The following is a 21,592-nucleotide window of genomic DNA, read 5'->3' as shown; positions in this document are numbered from 1 at the left end:
GTCTTTGGGTGATATGTTTGAGATTATTGCGAATGAGATGACTGTGATAAGTCCGTTAGGGCAATCTGTAGGAGTGAATAAGATGTTTAGGGAGGTGCCTTTAGTATTTCAAGGGGTTACCTTTTTAGCAAATTTTATGGAACTGCCGTTTAGTGAATTCGACTTAATCTTAGGTATGGATTGCCTGGTAAAGCACCTAGCCACCTTGGATTGTGCTGCAAAGCGAATGGTGTTAAGAACAGCGGAGGATAAGGAAGTAGTGGTGATTGGTGAATGCTGGAACTATCTGTCGAAGGTGATTTCAGCGTTAAGTGCTGAGAAGTTAGTACGAAAGGTTTGTGAAGCCTTTTTTGCTTATATTAGTGATGCGAAGGCTAAGAGCCTTACTGTTAAGGAGTTGAGAATGGTTAGGGAATTTTTAGATGTTTTTCTCGAGGAGCTGCCAGGGTTGCCACCCAGCAGGGAAGTAGAATTTGGAATCGAGTTGTTACCTGGGACGGCACTGGTGTCTATCGCTCCTTATTGGATGGCACCAAAGGAGTTGGTGGAACTTAAGGCACAAATTCAGGAATTGTTGGATCGAGGGTTCATACGACCAAGTGTGTCCCCATGGGGAGCACCGGTGTTATTCGTGAAGAAGAAGGATGAAACCTTACGAATGTACATCGATTATCGATAGTTAAACAAGTTAACTGTTAAAAAGAAGTACCCTCTACTGAGAATCGATGATCTTTTCAATCAGTTTAGAGGAGCTTCTGTTTTCTCGAAGATTGATCTGCGTTCGGGATATCACCAATTGAGAGTGAAGGAGGCAGATGTTCATAAGATGGCTTTCATAACTCGTTATGGGCACTACGAATACTTAGTGATACCATTCAGGCTAACGAACGCACCTGCCGCTTTCATGGATCTTATGAATCGGGTCTTTCAACCCTACTTAGATTGGTTCGTGGTAGTCTTTATAGATGACATTTTGGTGTACTCAAAAGATGAGGATAAGCATCATGAAGACTTAAGGATTGTGTTGTAGACTTTGAGGGAGAAGCAACTATATCCAAATTCAGTAAGTGTGAATTTTGCCTAAGTGAGGTTACTTTTCTAGGACATGTGGTTTCAGCCGAGGGATTAAGATGGATCCTCGAAAAATTGAAGCGGTGTTAGACTAGAAAACACCCAAGTCAGTGTCAAAAATTTGAAGTTTTCTGGGCTTGGCAGGATACTATAGGCGGTTTGTTGAGGGCTTTTCAGTAATTGCTACACCCTTAACTAAGTTGTTAAGGAAAGGGGTACCATTTGTTTGGACAGATAAGCAGCAAGAGAGTTTTGGAAAACTCAAGAAAGTTTTAACTGAGGCCCCTGTGTTGATTCAACCAGTGCTTGGGAAGGAGTTTACGGTTTATAGTGACGCTCACATGTAGGCTTAGGTTGCGTATTGATGCAAGAAGGAAAGATGGTTGCATATGCGTCATGACAACTTAAGACTCACGAGGCGAATTACCCAACCCATGATTTAGAGCTAGTTGCGATGGTGTTCACACTTAAAATATGGAGGCATTAGTTATATAGGGAGAAGTGCATAATTTATTCGGACCACAAGAGTTTGAAGTACCTCCTTACCCAAAAGGAGCTAAACCTTAGGCAACGTAGGTGGGTGGAATTATTGAAGGATTATGATTGTACGATTGAATACCACCCTAGCAAAGCGAATGTGGTAGCCGACACATTGAGTCATAGGGCTAAGACAGACTTGAGAGCTATGCTCGCCCGTTTAAGTTTGTTAGATGATGGTAGCTTGTTAACTGAGCTTTAAGTAAAGCCGGTATGGGTCGAACAGATAAAGAGTAAGCAATTAGTGGATGAGACTTTGAGTGCTCATTTTAAACAAGTGGATGGGGAGACATCGATTTTTGGGATAAATAGTGAAAAAGTATTGTGTTTCCATAGGAGAATGTGTATACCAAAGGACGATGATCTAAGGCAGTCTATTCTACGGGAAGCACATAGCAGTCTCTACGCAATGCATCTTGGCGGAAACAATATGTATCGGAAATTGTGTGAGCTTTATTGGTGGCCTGGACTTAAGCGCGAGGTTATGGAGTTCGTAGGTAAATGGTTGGTTTGTCAAAAGGTTAAAGCAAAACATCCGTTGCCTTCGAGATTGCTTCAGCCAGTGAAGATTCCACTCTGGAAGTGGGAAAGGATCACTGTGGACTTTGTTAGTGGGCTACCCTTGACACCTACTAAGAAAAACTCGATATGGGTTATAGTGGATCGGTTAACCAAGTTTTCCCATTTTGTACCGGTTTACACCGATTCCTCGTTGCAAAAGCTGGCTAGGCTGTATGTGGCGGAGATTGCAAGATTGCTTGGAGTGCCAGTCTCCATAATATCTGATAGGGACCCACGTTTCACTTCGTGATTTTGGAAGAAGCTGCATGAGGCGTTGGGTTCTAGGTTGAATTTCAGCACGACATTTCACCCTCAAACTGATTGATAGTCGGAAAGGGTGATCCGAGTGTTGGAAGATATGTTGAGGGAATACGTGATTGAGTTTTGAGGTAGTTGGGAGGACTATTTACCATTAGCTGAATTTGCGTACAATAATAGCTATCAAGCAAGCATTGGGATGGCTCCATATGAAGCACTGTATGGACGAAGGTGTCGAACTCCAACATGTTGGACTGAGTTGGGCGAACGAAGAGTTTTGGGCCTTGAGTTAGTAGCCGATACTGAGGATAAGGTAAAATTGATTCGGGATCGTTTGAAGGATGCCTCAGATAGGCAGAAGTCGTATGCTGACCTTAAGCGTCGAGAGATAGAGTATGCAGTGGGAGACTTAGTTTTTCTCATGGTCTCTCTGTGGAAGAAGGTTTTGAGGTTTGGACGAAAGGGTAAGCTAAGCCTAAGGTTCATTAGACCATATCAGGTTGTAAAGCGGGTTGGGCCAGTCGCTTATCAGCTGGAATTACCTTCTGAACTAAGCCAGATCCACGACGTGCTCCATGTTTCTATGCTGAGACGGTATTGCTCGGATCCTTCCCATATCGTGGCAATTGAAGAAATCGAGGTTAGACCAGACCTAACTTCCGAGGAAGAGCCCATACAAATAATTGGTCTTGATGTTAAGATACTCAGAAGGAAGTCCATTCCATTAGTCAAAGTGCTTTGGCGTAATCACAAGGTTGAGGAGGCTACTTGGGAACCTAAGGAAGAGATGCGAAATCAGCATCCTCAATTGTTTGAATAAGGTGAATTTCGAGGATAAAATTTTTTTTAGGGGATAGAGTTGTAACGCCCTAAAAATCCCAAAATCCAAAAATCCCGAAATCCCATATTTTCTTTCGATTTTGATAAAAATTATGTTTAATATTCTTATCCAAGTGATAATTTTAGTAGGTCTTAGCTAAGGTTGAGTTTGAATTAAGGGGTAGAAGAAATTATAAATTTTATTATTAAAAGAATCAGGGCTAACAAGTAGGCTGGCTTTTGAATAAATGAAGAAACAATTAGACACAAAAAGAGCCTATGGTGGAGCGGCTAAGTGACGCCACATAAGGTGTAGTGAGGTGGCGTTAGTAGCTAGTAAAGGAGTTCAAGGTTCAAATCCTAGCTTAGTATTTTTAAAGTTTAATTTTGGCCTTCTAAAAGGATGGAAGTGACGTGAAGATGGAGTCCAAGAGGAGTGCTCAGAAGAGAAAATTAAGGAAAGGATAAGGGGTTATTAGGGAGAAAAATGAGGAGATAAGAAGTGAGGAGTATGTGGAGCCGAATTGGGATCATGGCCCTGAAGAATTCGGCTATAGGGCTATAAATAGGTGCCGAATGGGAGGGTTGAAAAGCTAATGACGAATTTCCCTTCACTTTGTGCCAAAAACCCTTTTCTCTAAAAAGCCGAAAACCCTTTTTTTTTCTTTTCTTTTTTTGTGGTGAATTCTTATCCCTCCTCTACTCAATATTTTATTTGCTTTAGCTAATTCTTCTTCCTCTCTTCTTTGGTGCTAAGTAATCAATTGTTGCAATTCAAATCTCTGAGAGCCCAATACCCTTGGTGCTGCTACTACTCTTTCCACCCAGTCGATTCTAGTGTAAGTGTTCGCTCTCCCAATTGGTTTTTGATAAGTATCGAGTATTCGGTCCCTCACTTCTTTCTAGTCGACTTTGGTAGGGAATTAGTGTCAGATCTTGGTTTTGGATTCCTGCCGATTTGCTCTTCAGATCTGAGAAATACGCGTGTTTAGTGATCAAAGTAAAAGCTAGTAAAGGCTTGGCCATGGCGTTCAGGTAAGGTTAAGATGAGATTCCGGCTTTTGGTAAAGTAATCGATAAGTACGTGTGATTAATCTTTGAGTGATATCGATTGTAGGTTTGGGCTAAGGAGATCACATCACGCTTGCTTACCAGGTGTGTACATACACTGCACACACATTATGTATCGACAAAAGCCGAAATGCCGAAAGTTTGGCTATGGTAGTCTTGCGAGTGCGCGAACAGTCGTAAGGGAGAGACTAATAGGTTTCCTGAGGCCCACGGACAATTCCGTGGACTTGGGTTGTGATTTGGCCATATGGGCCGGAATGGGCTAAATGGGCCCGATGGGCTGTTGGGCCCATAATAGGCAAAAACTGAATGTTGATGCTATGTGATAGGAACTTGTATGTGAGCATGAATATGAATGTGACTGGGCCTAACGGGCCATATAAATGTGATTTGGGCCTAATGGGCCATATAAGGTGATTTGGGCCTAATGGGCCATATGAATATGATTGGGCCTAATGGGCCAGATATAGGTATGTGAAATTGTTTGGGCTTTGTAAGGGGTTTTGGGCCTAGTATATGAAATCCACATAAGAATTAATTAATATATTGTGACCGTGGACAAGTCAAAGGGTTAAGGTGTGGCAACGGGTATATGCATGTCTAGGATTGGATCTAGGGAGAGGTTGGTACTTAAGCGGTCTTAATGACTCACCTCCTCTTCTCTAGAAACCTACTTGGTGCATAGTATTCGTTCATCTTAGCTTATGGGACTCGTTAACAGGCCATGGTAAGTGAAAACAGTAATTAAGGGAAAATTACCGAAATGCCCCTAAAAGTTAAAATGACCAAAATACCCCTAGGTGTAGAATGTAAGTTTTATGGATGTGACATGCATACATACGATATTCTGCTTAGGTTTCATATGGGTGGGAATTATGGAACGGAAGAAGTATATGAGGATCGCATGGTTGCTTGATAATCATAGATTCATCGACGGCTTTTAAAGCCCAATATGTAAATGAAGGTAGTTCCGCAACCGGGCTACCATGGTGTGTGGGCTGGGTGGGTCGATATTTATATCCCCACATGGTGTGACGGGGGACGGAGCTAGTGTGTAGCGGATGAATAATTTGGATGGGATTGCATTGCATGATTGATGAATGATGTTTTTTTTGAATGCTTGTTTTTGCCGAGGGTTGTACACACTGAGTTTACGAAAACTCACCCCACCTCTTTTATTTTATTTTCAGGCGATGCTCAGTAGAAGGTTCGATGTTTGGAGGGACTCTGGGTGGTCAGCTAGCAAGATAATTCAGACTTTTTTTTTTATCATTTAAGTTTTTATTTCTTTTTAAGTATGTTTCAGACCAGACTGTAATAAGGTTTTCATTGTGTTATTATTACTTAAATTATTATTATTATTTTCATTGTAATTACGAGAAGTTGAACATGGAATTCTTAAATTATAGTATGTTTTTTACGTTTCTGCAACTAAGTTTTTTTTTTCAAATGTTTTAAATAAGGCTTTCGTAACTGAAAGGTTTCTTTTTAAGTTAATTAGGGTTTCTTTTATTTTAAGAAGGGTTTTCAATGAAAACATGGTTTTCGCTAAAACACTTCAATGTACATTCGGCCATAGTGTCTGGGCCGAGTTTGGGGTGTTACAAAGATATAGCAAAAAGTTGTTCTTCAGGGATTGAGTCGTTTATCTCATGTTCATCAAGCTCCTTAAGATGTAGGTTTTCTAATCTAGAAAGATGATCTGCTGCAAGATTTTATGCTCCTTTTTTATCTTGAATTTCTAAATCGAATTCCTACAACAATAGTATCCATCTTATTAGTCGAGGTTTTACATCTGATTTAGAAAGGATATATCGAAGAGCTAAACAGGTCAGTGTATACGAAAACTTTAGATAATATTAAATATGGTCTAAATTTATCGATTGCGAAAACCACAGCCAATAATTCTTTCTCAGTCGTCGTATAGTTTTCTTGTGCGGCTGTCAATGTCTTGCGAGCATAATAGATTGGTTGAAAATGCTTGTCTCTTCACTGTCCAAGAACCACACCTACTGTAAAATCACTCGCATCACACATTAGTTCAAAGGGTAAATTCCAATCAGGTGCAACTACAATCAGAATGTTAATTAATTTATCTTTCAGAGTGTTAAATGCTTCTAAACATTCCTGATTAAAATTGAAAGACATATCCTTTTCTAGTAAATTCGTTAAAGGCTTATCTATTTTAGAAAATCCTTAATAAATCTTCTATAAAATCCAACATGTCCTAAAAAGCTTCGAATAGCCTTAACTGTACTAAGGAGAGGTAATTTCTCAATAGTTTCAATTTTCACTTTGTCAACCTCGATCCCGTTACTAGAAATTTTGTGGCCTAACACAATCCCTTCACGAAACATGAAATGACATTTTTTCCAGTTCAGTACAAGGTATGTTTCCTTATATCTGACTGGACTCATTTTAAATTTTTAAGGTAAAGATGGAAAGAGTCACTGAATATTGATAAGTCGTCCATAAATACCTCCATAATGTCTTCTACGAGCTCATCAAAAATGGCCAACATGCATCACTGAAAAGTAGCAAGAGCATTATATAATCTAAAAGGCATTCATCTATAAGCAAATGTGCCTTGTGGACATGTAAATGTCATTTTCTCTTGGTCTTCAGGAGCTATTGAGATTTGGAAGTAACCAAAAATTCCATCTAGGAAGCAATAATACATATGCCCAGATAATCTTTCCAGCATCTGATAAATGAATGGTAAGGGAAAGTGATCTTTTCTCGTGGCATCATTCAACTTCCTATAGTCATGCAGACTCTTTATCCTGTGACTGTGCGTGTTGGGATCAATTCATTCTTCTCAATAGCCACAACAGCCATGCCTCTTTTCTTAGGGACAACCTCCACAGGACTCACCCAAGAACTATAGAAATAAGATAAATAACTCCAGCATCTAGAAGTTTAATTACCTCAACTTTTACGACTTCTTTCATGTTAGGATTCAGTCGTCTTTGAGCTTGCACACAAGGTTTATATTCATCTTCCATTAAAATTTTATGTGTGCAAAAAGAAGGACTGATCCCTCTTATGTCAGAAATCTTCCAAGCTATAACTCTTTTATGCTCCTTCAATACTTGAAGTAACTCGTCCTCTTCAGTTGGCTGTAAATCTGAAGCAATAATCACTGGTAATGTGCAATTATTTCTAAGAAATGCATATTCTAGGTGATTTGGTAATTGCTTCAATTACAATTTAAGAGGTTCTTCAACAGAGGGTTTTAAATTTAATTTCTTGTTTACCTCAATCCCCTCATGGCTCTTCTGTCTATGTGAAGACTCATTAGAATTTAATTCGGATTTTGCCTTACCTAACGCAGAATCATCATCATTTATCTCCTCTCCTTGGGCAAGACACAATTCCAACTTGTCCTTATGAATGATTTCCTATAAACAATCTTGAGTAACATGAGCAATAGAATCAATAAAATAACAGGAGTCTTCTTATTCTCTAGAAAATCTCATGGCATCATAAATTTTATAAATAATCTCTTCGTCACCTACCCTAAGCACAAGTTCACTGTCACCCACATCAATAACAGCCCTAGTAGTGGCTAAAAATGGGCGACCTAAAATTAAAGGCCCCTCAACATCCTCATCCATGTCAAGCACAACAAAATCAATAGGAAATATAAATTTATCTACTTTTACTAGTACATCTTCAATAATACCCCTAGGATATTTAATAGATCTGTCAGCTAGTTGAATACTCATCCTATTAGGTTTTGGTTCCCTAAGGCCAAGTTGCTTGAATAGCGCCTAAATCAGCTAGTGCCTTCTCAACATTTAAACTACCAATTAAGCAAGGAATAGTAAAACTTCCTTGATCTTTCAGTTTGGTTGGTAGATTATTTTGGAGTATGGCCAAGCGCTTCTCGTTGAGTTTTATTGTAGATAACTTTTCAAACTTCCTTTTATTTGTTAGGAGCTCCTTCAAAAATTTTGCATATATAGGCATCTGCGAGACAGCTTCAACAAAAGGTAAGTTAATAAGCAAATGATTAAAAAGTTCAAGAAATTTACCGAATTGTGCGTCTATGCGATCTTTCTTCAACTTTGCTGGATATGGGATTGGTGGTTTATATTCTCTTAGCACTGGTTTTTCACTTATTTCAGGTTTTACCTCCTCATCCTCTTTCCTATCAGCTTCTTGTGGCAGCTTCTTTTCAGATTTAGCTAACACTTTCCCACTCCTTAGTGTAACTACTTTCACATGCTCTTTTGGATTGGTCTTTCTGAAATCATCTTAGCCAGCTGTCCTATTTAATTCTCGAGCCTTTGAATCAATGCTTTTTGAATTTTAAGTGTTGTTTCAATGTTTTGAAAACGAGTTTTCGCTACTAAAATAAACTTTGTCATCATCTCTTCAAGGTTCTACTATTTCTCTTTTGGTAAAGTTGTTGTTGGAAGCATGGAAGGGGTGGTGGTCTCTGATTCCCTTGGCCTCCCCATGAGAAATTTGGGTGGTTCCTCCAACCTGCATTTTAAGTATTACTGTAAGGATTATTTTGAGGTCGAGGATTATTACCCGCATAATTTATTTGCTCGTTCTCCATGTTGGGGCCGTAAAGTAGGTATTCTGAATTGCTCGTTCCACCTTTACTTGCATCACACTGCCTTACTGGATGTACCTACATAGAACCAAATAAACCATCAATCTTTCTATTCAAAAGTTCTACCTGATTTGAAAGCATAGTAACTGAGTCAATGTTAAAAACGTCAGCTTCTTTTGTTGGCTTTGTCCTCATGACTTGCCACTGATAATTGTTCAGTGACATCTCTTCTATGAACTCTTAAGCCTCTTCAGGTGTATTATTATTGATGGTTCCACCAGCAGTTGCTCCAATCATTTGTCTAGTTGAGGGATTCAAACCATTGTGGAAATTTTGAACCTGTAGCAAAAAAGGTAACCCATGGTGAGGGCACCTTTCTAATAAATCCTTGTATCTCTCCCATGCATCATATAGTGTTTCTAAATCCATTTGCACAAAAGAAGAGATATCATTCCTCAACTTTCCCGTTTTAGCCAGCATAAAATATTTAAGGAAAAATTTTTCAGACATTTGTTCCCAAGTAGTGATTGACCCTCGTGGTAATGAGTTCAACCACTGTTTAGCCTTATTCTGTAATGAAAAGGGAAATAACCGAAGGCGAATGGCATCATCAGAAATGCCATTGATCTTAAAGGTATCGCAGAATTCCAGAAAATTTGCTAACTAAGTGTTTAGATCCTCGTCCTGCAAACCATCAAACTGAACAAACTGTTGTATCATTTGAATCGTGTTAGGTTTCTATTCAAAATTATTTGCAGCAACAACAAGTCTAACTATACCTAATTCAGTTCCTATTAAATTTGGCTTGGCATAGTCGTACATAGTATGAGGAGCAGGATTCTGATTCATTGGATTTGCGGCAACCACAGGAGGCACGGATTATTTTGATTTTTAGCCATCTCCTCAGTAAAATCTGTAACGCCCTCTTGCTCTTCCTCTATGTATTGTAGACTTTTCCTTATTTCTCTTCAGTTTCTGTGAGTTGTAGTCTCTATTTCACTATCGAAAGCAAGGGTCCTGACGGGTTCCTTCTAGCCATAAACTAGAGACACCTGCCAGAAGCAATTAAAAAGAAAGGAGGAATTAAGCTAAAAACAAAAAGTAAATTGCAATAAAAGTAAAAATGGCTAAAGTAATAAAAATCAAGTGTTCATAATATCTTAGTCCTTGGCAACGGTGCCAAAAACTTGATGGTCGCTAAACTAACTAAAAATTCGACTAAGGCAAGCGCACCTATCGAACAGTAGTATAGTTATGGTGAGACCGAAAATATCGTATCCACAAGGCCTAAAAGTACTAGTAATTACTCTCTTTTTATTATCTAGCCTAAGAATTAAAAGGATGTTTTTAAACTAAGATTAACTATCTAATTAACTAAGAACACGACAGAGATTAAAGTTGGAAAATACTTTTGGAAAACCAATGGAGAAGACAATACCCAAGGAAGAATCTGCCTAGACTTCACTTATTACTTCTGAATTAGAATTTATTCGCTTGACTTCATCCGTAGGAATCCCTAGCTTATGTTAATATCTCTCTCGAGACTAAAAACAACTGACTCTAGTTTGATTAATCGAAATCTCTTTCTAATTAAAACCCCTATTATCGCATTACTCGATCTATGGACTCCCTTATTAGATTTGACTCTAATCCGACAAATTTATACCGTCCTATCTCTTGGTTTGCATGCAACTCCGCTTAATTATGGAAGATCTACTCTTAAACAGGGACTTTTGCTCCACTGAATAAGCACATCAAAACCTGAATTAATATCCTGGAATATTAAAGCAAGGATTAAAACTCATAATTAAGAATAAGACAAGTATTTATCATATGATTCAAATAATAATAAGATCTATATTAGAATTCATTTCCCTTAGTCATTTAGGGAGTTTAGTTCATATCGATATGGGAAACCATCTCAAATTGGGAAAATAACAAAACATAAGAAACCCAAAAACTTCGGTAGAGATTGAATGGAAATCTTCAGTCTTGAAGTAATTCTTGCTTTCGAGCTGATTCCAATGGCAGTCTTTGAGTATTTTCTACCTTCTAATCTCTCTGTCTCCCCCTGATCCTCTTCTTCTGTGCTTAAATAGGCTTTGGAATGCCCAAAATTAGCCTTTTCTGAGTAGGATTAATGTAACGCCCCATACCCGAAACCATCGCCGGAGTCGAACACGAGGTGTTAACAGACTTAATTCATTACTTAAACAGCTCAAACAATTTATTTTTAAAATTTCCAGTCAAGCTAGCAATCTGCGTCATAGTCGCTTAAAAATTCATATCTCAAGTTCCGAAACTTGAAATCCAATTCCATAAATTTTCCCTGAAACTATACTCACATATCTATTTATTAAATTTTTTCCAGAATTTTTGGTCAAGCCAATTAGTACAGTTTATTAGTTAAGTCTCCCCTGTTTCAGGGTTCGACTCCTCTGACCTCTGTATATTACGAATCAGATATCTCTCTGTACAGATTTCAATGACTATGAAATTTGTTTCTCTTAAAACTAGACTCAATAAGAAATCTTTACATATAAATCATGACTTCTAATTATTTTTGTACAATTTATGATGAATTTTTAAAGTCAAAATAGGGGATCCAGAAATCACTCTGGCTCTGTTTTACAAAAATTCAAATATCTCATAAAATATAATTTATATACCTGTTTTGTTCAATCTATATAAAATAGACTAATTAAGCTTCAATTTCATAACTTATTCATCATTTAATTCCATTTCTACTATTTTTAGTGATTTTTCAAATTTACATCACTTCGCTGTCGATTACATTTTATGGCAAATTTCACTTTACTAAGGATTTTCATGGACTAAATAGCATTATAAACATACATAACATCAAATATGACTTAGATTGGTCATTCCAATGGCTAATCATTTACAAACCCTTTTCTTACCAAACCATAGCCATATCATAAGATCAATTACAAAAAGTGAGTGTTTTGCCATACATGCCACATTCAAAATACACGAGCCATTTTACCAATTTAAGCCTTCGGATAGTGTGAATGAGTCTTCGACCTATCCCGATTCTCAAGCCGGCTTGTCAAAACTACAATGAAAGAAAAGGAGGGAGTAAGCACAAATGCTTAGTAAGTTCACATGCAAATAGCAAGTAACATAATCACACAATCTCACATAAAACATCATTTGCATAAACAACACCAAGACATTCATGTTTCATTTACATTTAATATCTTTCTACGATTTCATCATACCAAGTTTTCAACCCGAGGGTTTAAGCACATACCTATCAAATTTTCTCATTTACCACACTTACCAACATGTCACCTTCGTTTTATGCCTTCTTCTTATTCACTTAAGATTCACCCGTTGAACACATCGGAATATAATTCGAATACGCGGATTTCATGAACGTAAGTGCCATACCCGCAGCTAGACAAACTCAATAGCCTACGGAACTTATGTAGCCAAGCTACCATGTAACCCGCCCATAAGTGAACTCAGACTCAACTCAACGAGCTCGGGCGTTCGCATCCATAAGTGATCTCGGACTCAACTCAACGAGTTCGGATGCCTAGTTACATCTCACGAACTCGAACTCAACTCAACGAGTTCGGAACTCAACCATCCTAGTGACATGTCACTTGTATTCTAATCTATTCCCAATGTTCAAACGGGCGTTTTACTCGATCACACATCTTTGCCGTCTTCCACGGAATATCGAAATCGATACTTCGGTGATAGTTCATACTCATCAAGTAATTCACATAATTACATATTATTCAACAATAACTACAAAGCATAATATTTCATGATAATAATCAACATCATATCATATAAACAACATTAAATTTCTTAAAATGACAATTATGTTACTACATTTACACATGAACTTACCTCGGTACAAAATTATTTGCAATCGAGCCTATTCTTCGTAAACTTTGTTTTTCCCTCGATCGCGACTTGAATCTCGTTTCTCTTGATCTATAATGCCAAATTAATCTTATTTAATACATACATTCATCAAAACAGCATTTATCTTTAACTTTGGCAAAATTACATTTTTGCCCCTAAACTTTTGCATAATTACACTTTTTCCCCTAGGCTCGGGAATTAAATCTCATCCCTTATTCTTATGTTTTATGACATTCTGATCATTTTTCCCTTCTATGGCAACATCAAATTCACACTCTAACATGTACTTATGACTATTAGGTATTTTTATCGATTAAGCCCTTTTACTCGTTTTCGCTTAAAACCGAGTAGTACAAGTTGTCTAACATAATTTAAAACCTCATATTCTATCATAAAACACCAAAATACACAAATTTCACCTATGGGTATTTTTCCAAATATGAACCCTAGGTTGAATTATTGCTAGCATAAGCTTAATCGAGCTACCGGGATTCCAAAAAACGTAAAGAACATTAAAAACGGGGCTTGGAATCACTTACTATGGAGCTTGGAAGCTTGAAACAAACCCTAACTATGGATAACCCTTGAAATTTCGGCCTAATGAAGAAGATGGACAAAAATTGGCTTTTAATTTTGTTTTTAATTCATTTTAATAACTAAATGACCAAAATGCCCTTACTACTAAACTTTCCAAAAATTCCATCCATGTCCAATTTTTGTCCATAGACTTAGAAATTGGTAAAATTCTATTTAAGAGCTCCTCATTAATATTCCAAAACAATTTCATACTAAAAACTCCTAGAATGCAAGTTTTGCAAATTATTCGATTTAGTCCCTAATTTCAATTTAAGCACTTTAGGCATAGGATTTCATCACGAAATTTTCACACAATCATGCAATCATATCATAAACATCAAAATAATTATAAAATAATTATTTCTATCTCGGATTTGTGGTCACAAAACCACTATTCTGATTAGGCCCTAATTCGGGATATTACAACTCTCCCCCCCTTTTAAGAATTTTCGTCCTCGAAAATCTTACCGGTAAACAGGTGTGGGTATTGGTTTCTCATAGTTTCTTTAGGTTCCCATGTAGTCTCTTCTACCCTGTGCTTTTTCCACAATACTTTCACGAGAGCGACACTTTTATTTCTTAATTGTTTGACTTCTCGAGCTAAAATCTTAATCGGTTCTTCTTCGTAAGTCATATCCGGTTGTAGCTCAATATCTGTCGGTGAAATTATATGTGAAGGATCCGAATGATACCGATGTAACATAGATACATGGAACACATCATGAATCTTCTCTAATTCAGGTGGTAATGCTACCCGATATGCTACCAGTCTAACTTTTTCAATTATTTCATATGGTCCAATAAAACGCGGACTTAACTTGCCCTTCCGTCCAAATCTAAGGACTTTCTTCCATGGAGACACTTTCAAAAATACCTTATCACCAATTGAAACTCGATTTCCCTTCATTTCAAATCCGCATAAGATTTCTGTCTATCTAAAGCAGCTTTCAAACAATCTTGAATCACTTTCACCTTTTCTTCGATTTCTTTTATTAGATCAACTCCATAAATCTGATTTTCCTTGAGTTCAGTCCAATACAATGACGTCTGACATTTACGACCATACAATGCTTCATAAGGTGCCATCTTCAAACTCGTCTGATAACTATTATTATAAGCAAATTCTACCAACGGTAAGTACCTTTCCCAACTACCTTGAAATTCCAATACGCAACATCTGAGCATGTCTTCAAGAATCTGAAGTACTCTCTCTGATTGTCCATCAGTTTGTGGATGAAAGGCAGTGCTAAAATTTAACTTTGTACCTAATGCCTCTTGCAACTTTTGCCAAAACCGTGAAGTAAATCTCGGATCTCTATCTGAAATGATTGACAAAGGTATTCCATGAAGTCTAACAATCTCACGGATATACAATTTAGCCAACTTATTAAGAGAATAATTCGTACGTACCGGAATAAAATGAGCCGATTTAGTTAGTCTGTCAACTATTACCCAGATGGCATTTTTCTCCCCTGGAGTTAACGGCAACCCTGATATAAAATCCATAGTAATCCGATCCCATTTCCATTCAGGAACCATGATAGGCTGGAGTAATCCCGAAGGTACTTGGTGTTTAGCTTTCACTTGTTGACAAACTAAGCACTTTGATACAAACTCGGAAATATCTCTTTTCATTCCACTCCACCAGTACATTTTCTTCAAGTCATTATACATTTTCGTATTGCCCGGATGAACCGCCAAACAACCATTATGTGCTTCATGCAAAATCTTTTGAATCAACTCATCATTTTTCAAGACACAAATCCGATTTTAAACATCAAGCAACCATCGAACCGATTCTCAATCGATCCCGTGACGACTTCACACTACTTTCTCTTGGCTTGCAAATCTTGATCATTTTTCTGAGCTTCAGAAATCTCTTGTAAAAACATCGGTCTTGCTCTTAACTCTGCTAGAACCGAACCGTCATTTGATATCTTTAACCGAGTGTTCATAGTTCTCAAAGCAAATAGCAATTTTCTGCTTAAAGCATCGGCAACCACATTCGCTTTTCCCGGATGGTAATCAATAACAAGCTCGTAATCTTTCAATAACTCCAACCATCTTCGCTGTCTCAAATTCAAGTCTTTTTGTGACATCAAGTACTTAAGACTTTTGTGGTCGGTATATACTCGGAACTTTTCACCATACAAATAATGTCGCCAAATCTTCAAAGCAAACACTATAGCAGCCAATTCCAAATCATGAGTCGGATAATATCTTTCGTGAGATTTTAATTGCCTCGAAGCATAAGCCACCACTTTTCCTTCTTGCGTAAGTACACATCCTAAGCCATTTCGAGAAGCATCACTATACACCACAAATTCTTTACCTGATTCGGGTGGTACCAACACCGGTGCTTCAGCTTAATAACTTTTCAATTCTTCAAAACTCATTGACATTCTTCCGTCCATTCAAATTTAACATTCTTTCAGAGTAGTCTAGTCATAGGAGCAGCAATTATAGAAAATCCATTTACAAACCGCCGATAATACCCAACTAGCCCCAAGAAACTTCTAACCTCGGTTACATTTTTCGGTGGTTTCCAATCAACAATGGCTGAAATCTTACTAGGATCAACCCGTATACCATCACCTAAAACAATATGACCCAAAAATCCAACTTCCTAGAGCCAAAATTCACTTTTACTAAACTTAGCATACAGCTGCTTATCTTTCAAAGCTTGCAAAACTATCCTCAAATGCTCAACATGCTCTGTCTCATCTTTTGAATAAATTAAAATATCATCTATAAACACCATAAAAAATTTGTCCAAGTATGGCTGAAATATGCGATTCATTAAATCCATAAACACAGTAGGAGCATTTGTCAACCCAAATGGCATAACTAAAAATTCATAATGATCGTATCTTGTTCTAAAAGCAGTTTTAGGCACATCTGACTCTTTTACTCGCAGCTGGTAATACCCAGATCTCAAGTCAATCTTTGAAAACCATGTCGCTCCTTTTAGCTGATCAAACAAATCATCAATCCTTGGCAACGGATACTTGTTTTTGATTGTCACCTTGTTTAACTGCCGATATTCAACACACAATCTCATAGAACCATCCTTTTTTTTCACAAATAACACGGGAGCACCCCAAGGTGAAAAACTCGGTCTCAGACTTTAATTCTTTCAACTCTGCTGGTGCCATTCTATATGGAGCAATCGAGATCGGAGCTGTTCCCAGTATCAAATCAATACCAAATTCTACTTCCCTGACTGGAGGCAAACCCGGTAATTCTTCTGGAAATACTCCGCAAATTCACACACAACCGACACTGATTCAACTTTCTTTTCAACTTCTTTTGTATTAATTACATAAGCCAAATAAGCTTCGTAACCCTTTCTCAAATATCTCTGAGCTGACATTGAAGAAATCATACTAGATAATGCCTCTGATTTGTCTCGTTCAACCCGCAGAATTTCACCACTTTCACACTTTAATTCTATAACCTTTTCTTTGCAATTTATTATAGCATCATGCAATGTCAACCAATCCATTCCCAAAATAACATCAAATTCATCAAACGACAACAACATCAAGTCAGCCAGAAAGTAATGACCCCGAATCATTAAAGGGCATTTCTTGCATACTTTATCAACTATCACACATTTGCCTAACGGATTCGACACTCTAATCATAAATTCTGTGTTCTCAAAAGGTATATTCATACTAGACACCAGTTTCATGCATACATATGAATGAGTAGAACCGAGATCAATCAAAGCAATAACATTAACATCATAAAGAGAAAATATACCAGTAATCACATCGGGTGATGAAGCATCTTCACGTGCCTTTATAGCATAAGTTCTAGCTGGAGCCCTTGCTTCACATTTAGCTACTGAATCTCTGGCTACATTTTTGCTGCTTGCTTCATTTCCAGCTTTTCTCGAATATCTTCCCCTCGAGTTTGCACCACTAGCTTTTATATTCTGAAATTTTTCTTTCTCAGCTCTCTCTAGGCGCTCTAATAAAATGATCCGAGAACCACACCGAAAACATTCATTCGCTCTACATGGGCCAAAATGATTTCTACCACACACCGGCACTCGGCTTAACAAATTTCAGATTTCCACACTAGCGCGAAGTAGTCTGAGATTTAGGGCCCACATTTTGCTTCTTAGAATTTCCATATCATTGTCCAGCCGAAACCTGTGAACGAGGATTCATATTTCTAGATTTTCTAGATTGCTGTGAGTATGAACTGCTCGTCGGTCTTTTCTTCCAATTTCTAGTCTCAGCCTCTACCTTTTTCTTCTCTTTAAGTAGTTCTTGAGCCTTGCAAGCTCGATCAACCAGTACTACCATTTCATTTAATTCAAGAATCACAACAAATACTTTGATGTCTTCATTGAGTCCGTCTTCAAATCGTCTGCACATTTTAGCTTCTGTAGGAATATATTCTCTAGCATACTTACTCAACCTGACAAACGCTCTTTCGTATTCAGTAACTGTCATGTTCCACTGCTTTAATTCAAGAAACTCTTTACGCTTCTGATCAATAAATCTTTCACTGATATATTTCTTCCAAAATTCTTCTTGAAAGAACTCCCAAGTTACTCTCTTTCGATACTACTGAAATCAATGTCTTCCACCAATGATAAGCTGAATCCCTCAACAACAATATAGCACATTTCAAGCATTCCTCAAGTGTACAAGACAATTCATCAAATACTCAAATAGAATTCTCGAGCCAAAACTCTGCTTTCTTGGCATCATCATCAATATTTGCCCTGAATTCTTCGGCCCCTTGTTTACGGATTCTGTCAACTGGAGTTCATGTGAAATTTCATCAGATCTACGCCTTGAGGCATCGGGGGTACAGGTTGAGAAATCGGGGGAGGTGGGGGAGGTTGTGCATTCGAGTTCGTACGATCGAACTCAGTATACCAGGCACTCATCATCTAGAGAAAGGCTTCCCGAGCCCCTTCTCCTCCTCCTTGACCAACAGTAGGAGGTGGATTTTCAGTTGGCACCGCCCTTTCAGCCGGAGCTGGTGCATTACTCTCTACATCATCAGCAGCAACTGGATCGGGATCCATTTACTATAAAAAAATCATTTAAAAGGTCAGAAGTCGTCACACTATCACAATATATATATGGCATGTATAGCAAAACCCGTACATACAACACATTAGCCCGAGAACCGACTAAACCTGGTCTGATACCACCAAATGTAACGCCCCGTACCTGAGACCGTCACCGAAGTCGAACACGAGGTGTTAACAGAATTAATTCATTATTTAAACAGCTCAAACAATTTATTTTTAAAATTTCCAGTCAAGCTAGCAATCTGCGTCACAGTCGCTTAAAAATTCATATCTCGTGTTTCGAAACTCGAAATCAAATTCCGTAAATTTCCCCTGAAACTATACTCATATATATATTTACTAATTTGTTTATAGAATTTTTGGTCAAGCCAATTAGTACAGTTTATTAGTTAAAGTCTCCCCTATTTCAGGGTTTAACTGCTCTAATCTCTGTATATTACGAATCAGATATCTCTCTGTAAAGAATTTAAATGACTATGAAATTTGTTTATCTTAAAACTATACTCATTAAGGAATCTGTACATATAAAGCATGACTTCTAATTATTTTTTTACAATTTATGATGAATTTTTAAAGTCAGAACAGGGGATCCAGAAATCACTCTGGCCCTATTTCACAAAAATTCAAATATCTCATAAAATATAATTTATATACCTGTTTTGTTCAATCTATATAAAAATAGACTAATTAAGCTTAAATTTTGTAACATACTCATCATTTAATTCCATTTCTACTATTTTTAGTGATTTTTCAAATTTACATCACTGCTGCTGTCAGATTCTGTTTTATGGAAAATTTCACTTTACTAAGGATTTTCATGGACTAAATAGCATTTCAAACATACATAACATCAAATATGACTTAGATTGGCCATTCCAATGGCTAATCATTTACAAACCCTTTTCTTACCAAACCATAGCCATATCATAAGATCAATTACACAAAGTGAGTGTTTTTCCATACATGCCACATTCAAAATACACGAGCCATTTTACCAATTTAAGCCTTCGGATAGTGTGAATGAGTCTTCGACCTATCCCGATTCTCAAGCCAGCTTGTCAAAACTACAATGAAAGAAAAGGAGGGAGGAAGCACAAATGCTTAGTAAGTTCACATGCAAATAGCAAGTAACATAATCACACAATCTCACATAAAACATCATTTGCATAAACAACACCAAGACATTCATGTTTCATTTACATTTAATATCTATCTACGATTTCATCAGACCAAGTTTTCAACCCGAGGGTTTAAGCACATACCTGTCAAATTTTCTCATTTACCACACTTACCAACATGTCACCTTTGTTTTAGGCCTTCTTCTTATTCACTTAAGATTCACCCATTGAACACATCGGAATATAATTCGAATACGTGGATTTCATGAACGTAAGTGCCATACCCGCAGCTAGACAAACTTAATAGCCTGCGGAACTTATGTAGCCAAGCTACCATGTAACCCGCCCATAAGTGAACTCGGACTCAACTCAACGAGCTAGGGCGTTCGCATCCATAAGTGAACTCGGACTCAACTCAACAAGTTCGGATGCCTAGTTACATCTCACGAACTCAGACTCAACTCAACGAGTTTGGAACTCAACCATCCTAGTGACATGTCACTTGTATTCTAATCTATTCCCAATGTTCAAACGGGCGTTTTCCTCAATCACACATCTTTGCCGTCTTCCACGGAATATCGAAATCGATACTTCGGTGATAGTTCATACTCATCAAGTAATTCACATAATTACATATTATTCAACAATAACTACAAAGCATAATATTTCATGATAATAATCAACATCATATCATATAAACAAAATTAAATTTCTTAAAATGACAATTATGTTACTACATTTACACATGAACTTACCTCGGTACAAAATTATTTGCAATCGAGCCTATTCTTCGTAAACTTTGTTTTTCCCTCGATCGCGACTTGAATCTCATTTCTCTTGATCTATAATGCCAAATTAATCTTATTTAATACATACATTCATCAAAACAGCATTTAATATGAACTTTGGCAAAATTACATTTTTGCCCCTAAACTTTTGCATAATTACACTTTTGCCCCTAGGCTCGGGAATTAAACTTCATCCCTTATTCTTATGTTTTATGACATGCTGATCATTTTTCCCTTCTATGGCAACATCAAATTCACACTCTAACATGTACTTATGACTATTAGGTATTTTTACCGATTAAGCCCTTTTACTCGTTTTCGCTTAAAACCGAGTAGTACAAGTTGTCTAACATAATATAAAACCTCATATTCTATCATAAAACACCAAAATACACAAATTTCACCTATGGGTATTTTTCCAAATATGAACCCTAGGTTGAATTATTGCTAGCATAAGCTTAATCGAGCTACCGGGATTCCAAAAATGTAAAGAACATTAAAAATGGGGCTTGGAATCACTTACTATGGAGCTTGGAAGCTTGAAATAACCCCTAACTATGGAGAACCCTTGAAATTTCAGCCTAATGAAGAAGATGGACAAAAATTGGCTTTTAATTTTGTTTTTAATTCATTTTAATAACTAAATGACCAACATGCCCTTACTACTAAAATTTTCAAAAATTCCATCCATGTCCAATTTTTGTCCATAGACTTAGAAATTGGTAAAATTTCTATTTAAGACCTCCTCATTAATATTCCAAAACAATTTCATACTAAAAACTCCTAGAATGCAAGTTTTGCAAATTATTCGATTTAGTCCCTAATTTCAATTTAAGCAGTTTAGGCATAGGATTTCATCACGAAATTTTCACACAATCATGCAATCATATTATAAACATCAAAATAATTATTTCTATCTCGAATTTGTGATCACAAAACCACTATTCCTATTAGGCCCTAATTCAGGATATTACAATTAAAATAGGTCTCGACAGGAAGACGGCCGTGTGGCGCGCCCGTGTGGTGGTGCTCAAGCCGTGTGCAATTCTGATATGGTTTTAAGTCGACATGGCCATTACACACGGGTATGTGGTTTACCCGTATGTCTCACATGGGCGTGTGGATTACTCGTGTGGAAGTGTCAGGACTGTGTGCAGCACTGAAATTAACCTATTTTGTCCATTTTTGGCATTTTTCTTGCCCTTTTCGCTTTCCTATGCTCATCTAAAAATAAAATATGAAATTAAAGGATTAGGAGCATCAA

At 37.2% G+C, this 21,592-nt stretch overlaps 1 protein-coding gene and 1 non-coding gene across 2 annotated transcripts; both read left to right on the top strand.

Moving 5' to 3' along the window:
- The first annotated feature begins 403 nt into the window (after window positions 1-403).
- LOC128296635 (uncharacterized) lies at window positions 404-8,507 on the top strand. The gene is made up of 7 exons (XM_053032074.1): window positions 404-660; window positions 748-922; window positions 1,835-2,105; window positions 2,268-2,377; window positions 2,768-3,067; window positions 8,286-8,312; window positions 8,448-8,507. The coding sequence occupies exons 1-7, from the start codon at window positions 404-406 to the stop codon at window positions 8,505-8,507; spliced, it is 1,200 nt and encodes a 399-aa protein (XP_052888034.1).
- A 732-nt stretch (window positions 8,508-9,239) lies between these two features.
- On the top strand, window positions 9,240-9,346 carry LOC128279931 (small nucleolar RNA R71). The gene has a single exon (XR_008270116.1). It is a non-coding gene; the product is annotated as a small nucleolar RNA R71 (small nucleolar RNA).
- The last annotated feature ends 12,246 nt before the right edge of the window (window positions 9,347-21,592 follow it).

This window comes from Gossypium arboreum, chromosome 8 (genome assembly GCF_025698485.1).
Source record: "Gossypium arboreum isolate Shixiya-1 chromosome 8, ASM2569848v2, whole genome shotgun sequence".
Lineage (NCBI taxonomy): Eukaryota > Viridiplantae > Streptophyta > Magnoliopsida > Malvales > Malvaceae > Gossypium > Gossypium arboreum.
This window is presented reverse-complemented; position numbering and strand designations above follow the sequence as displayed.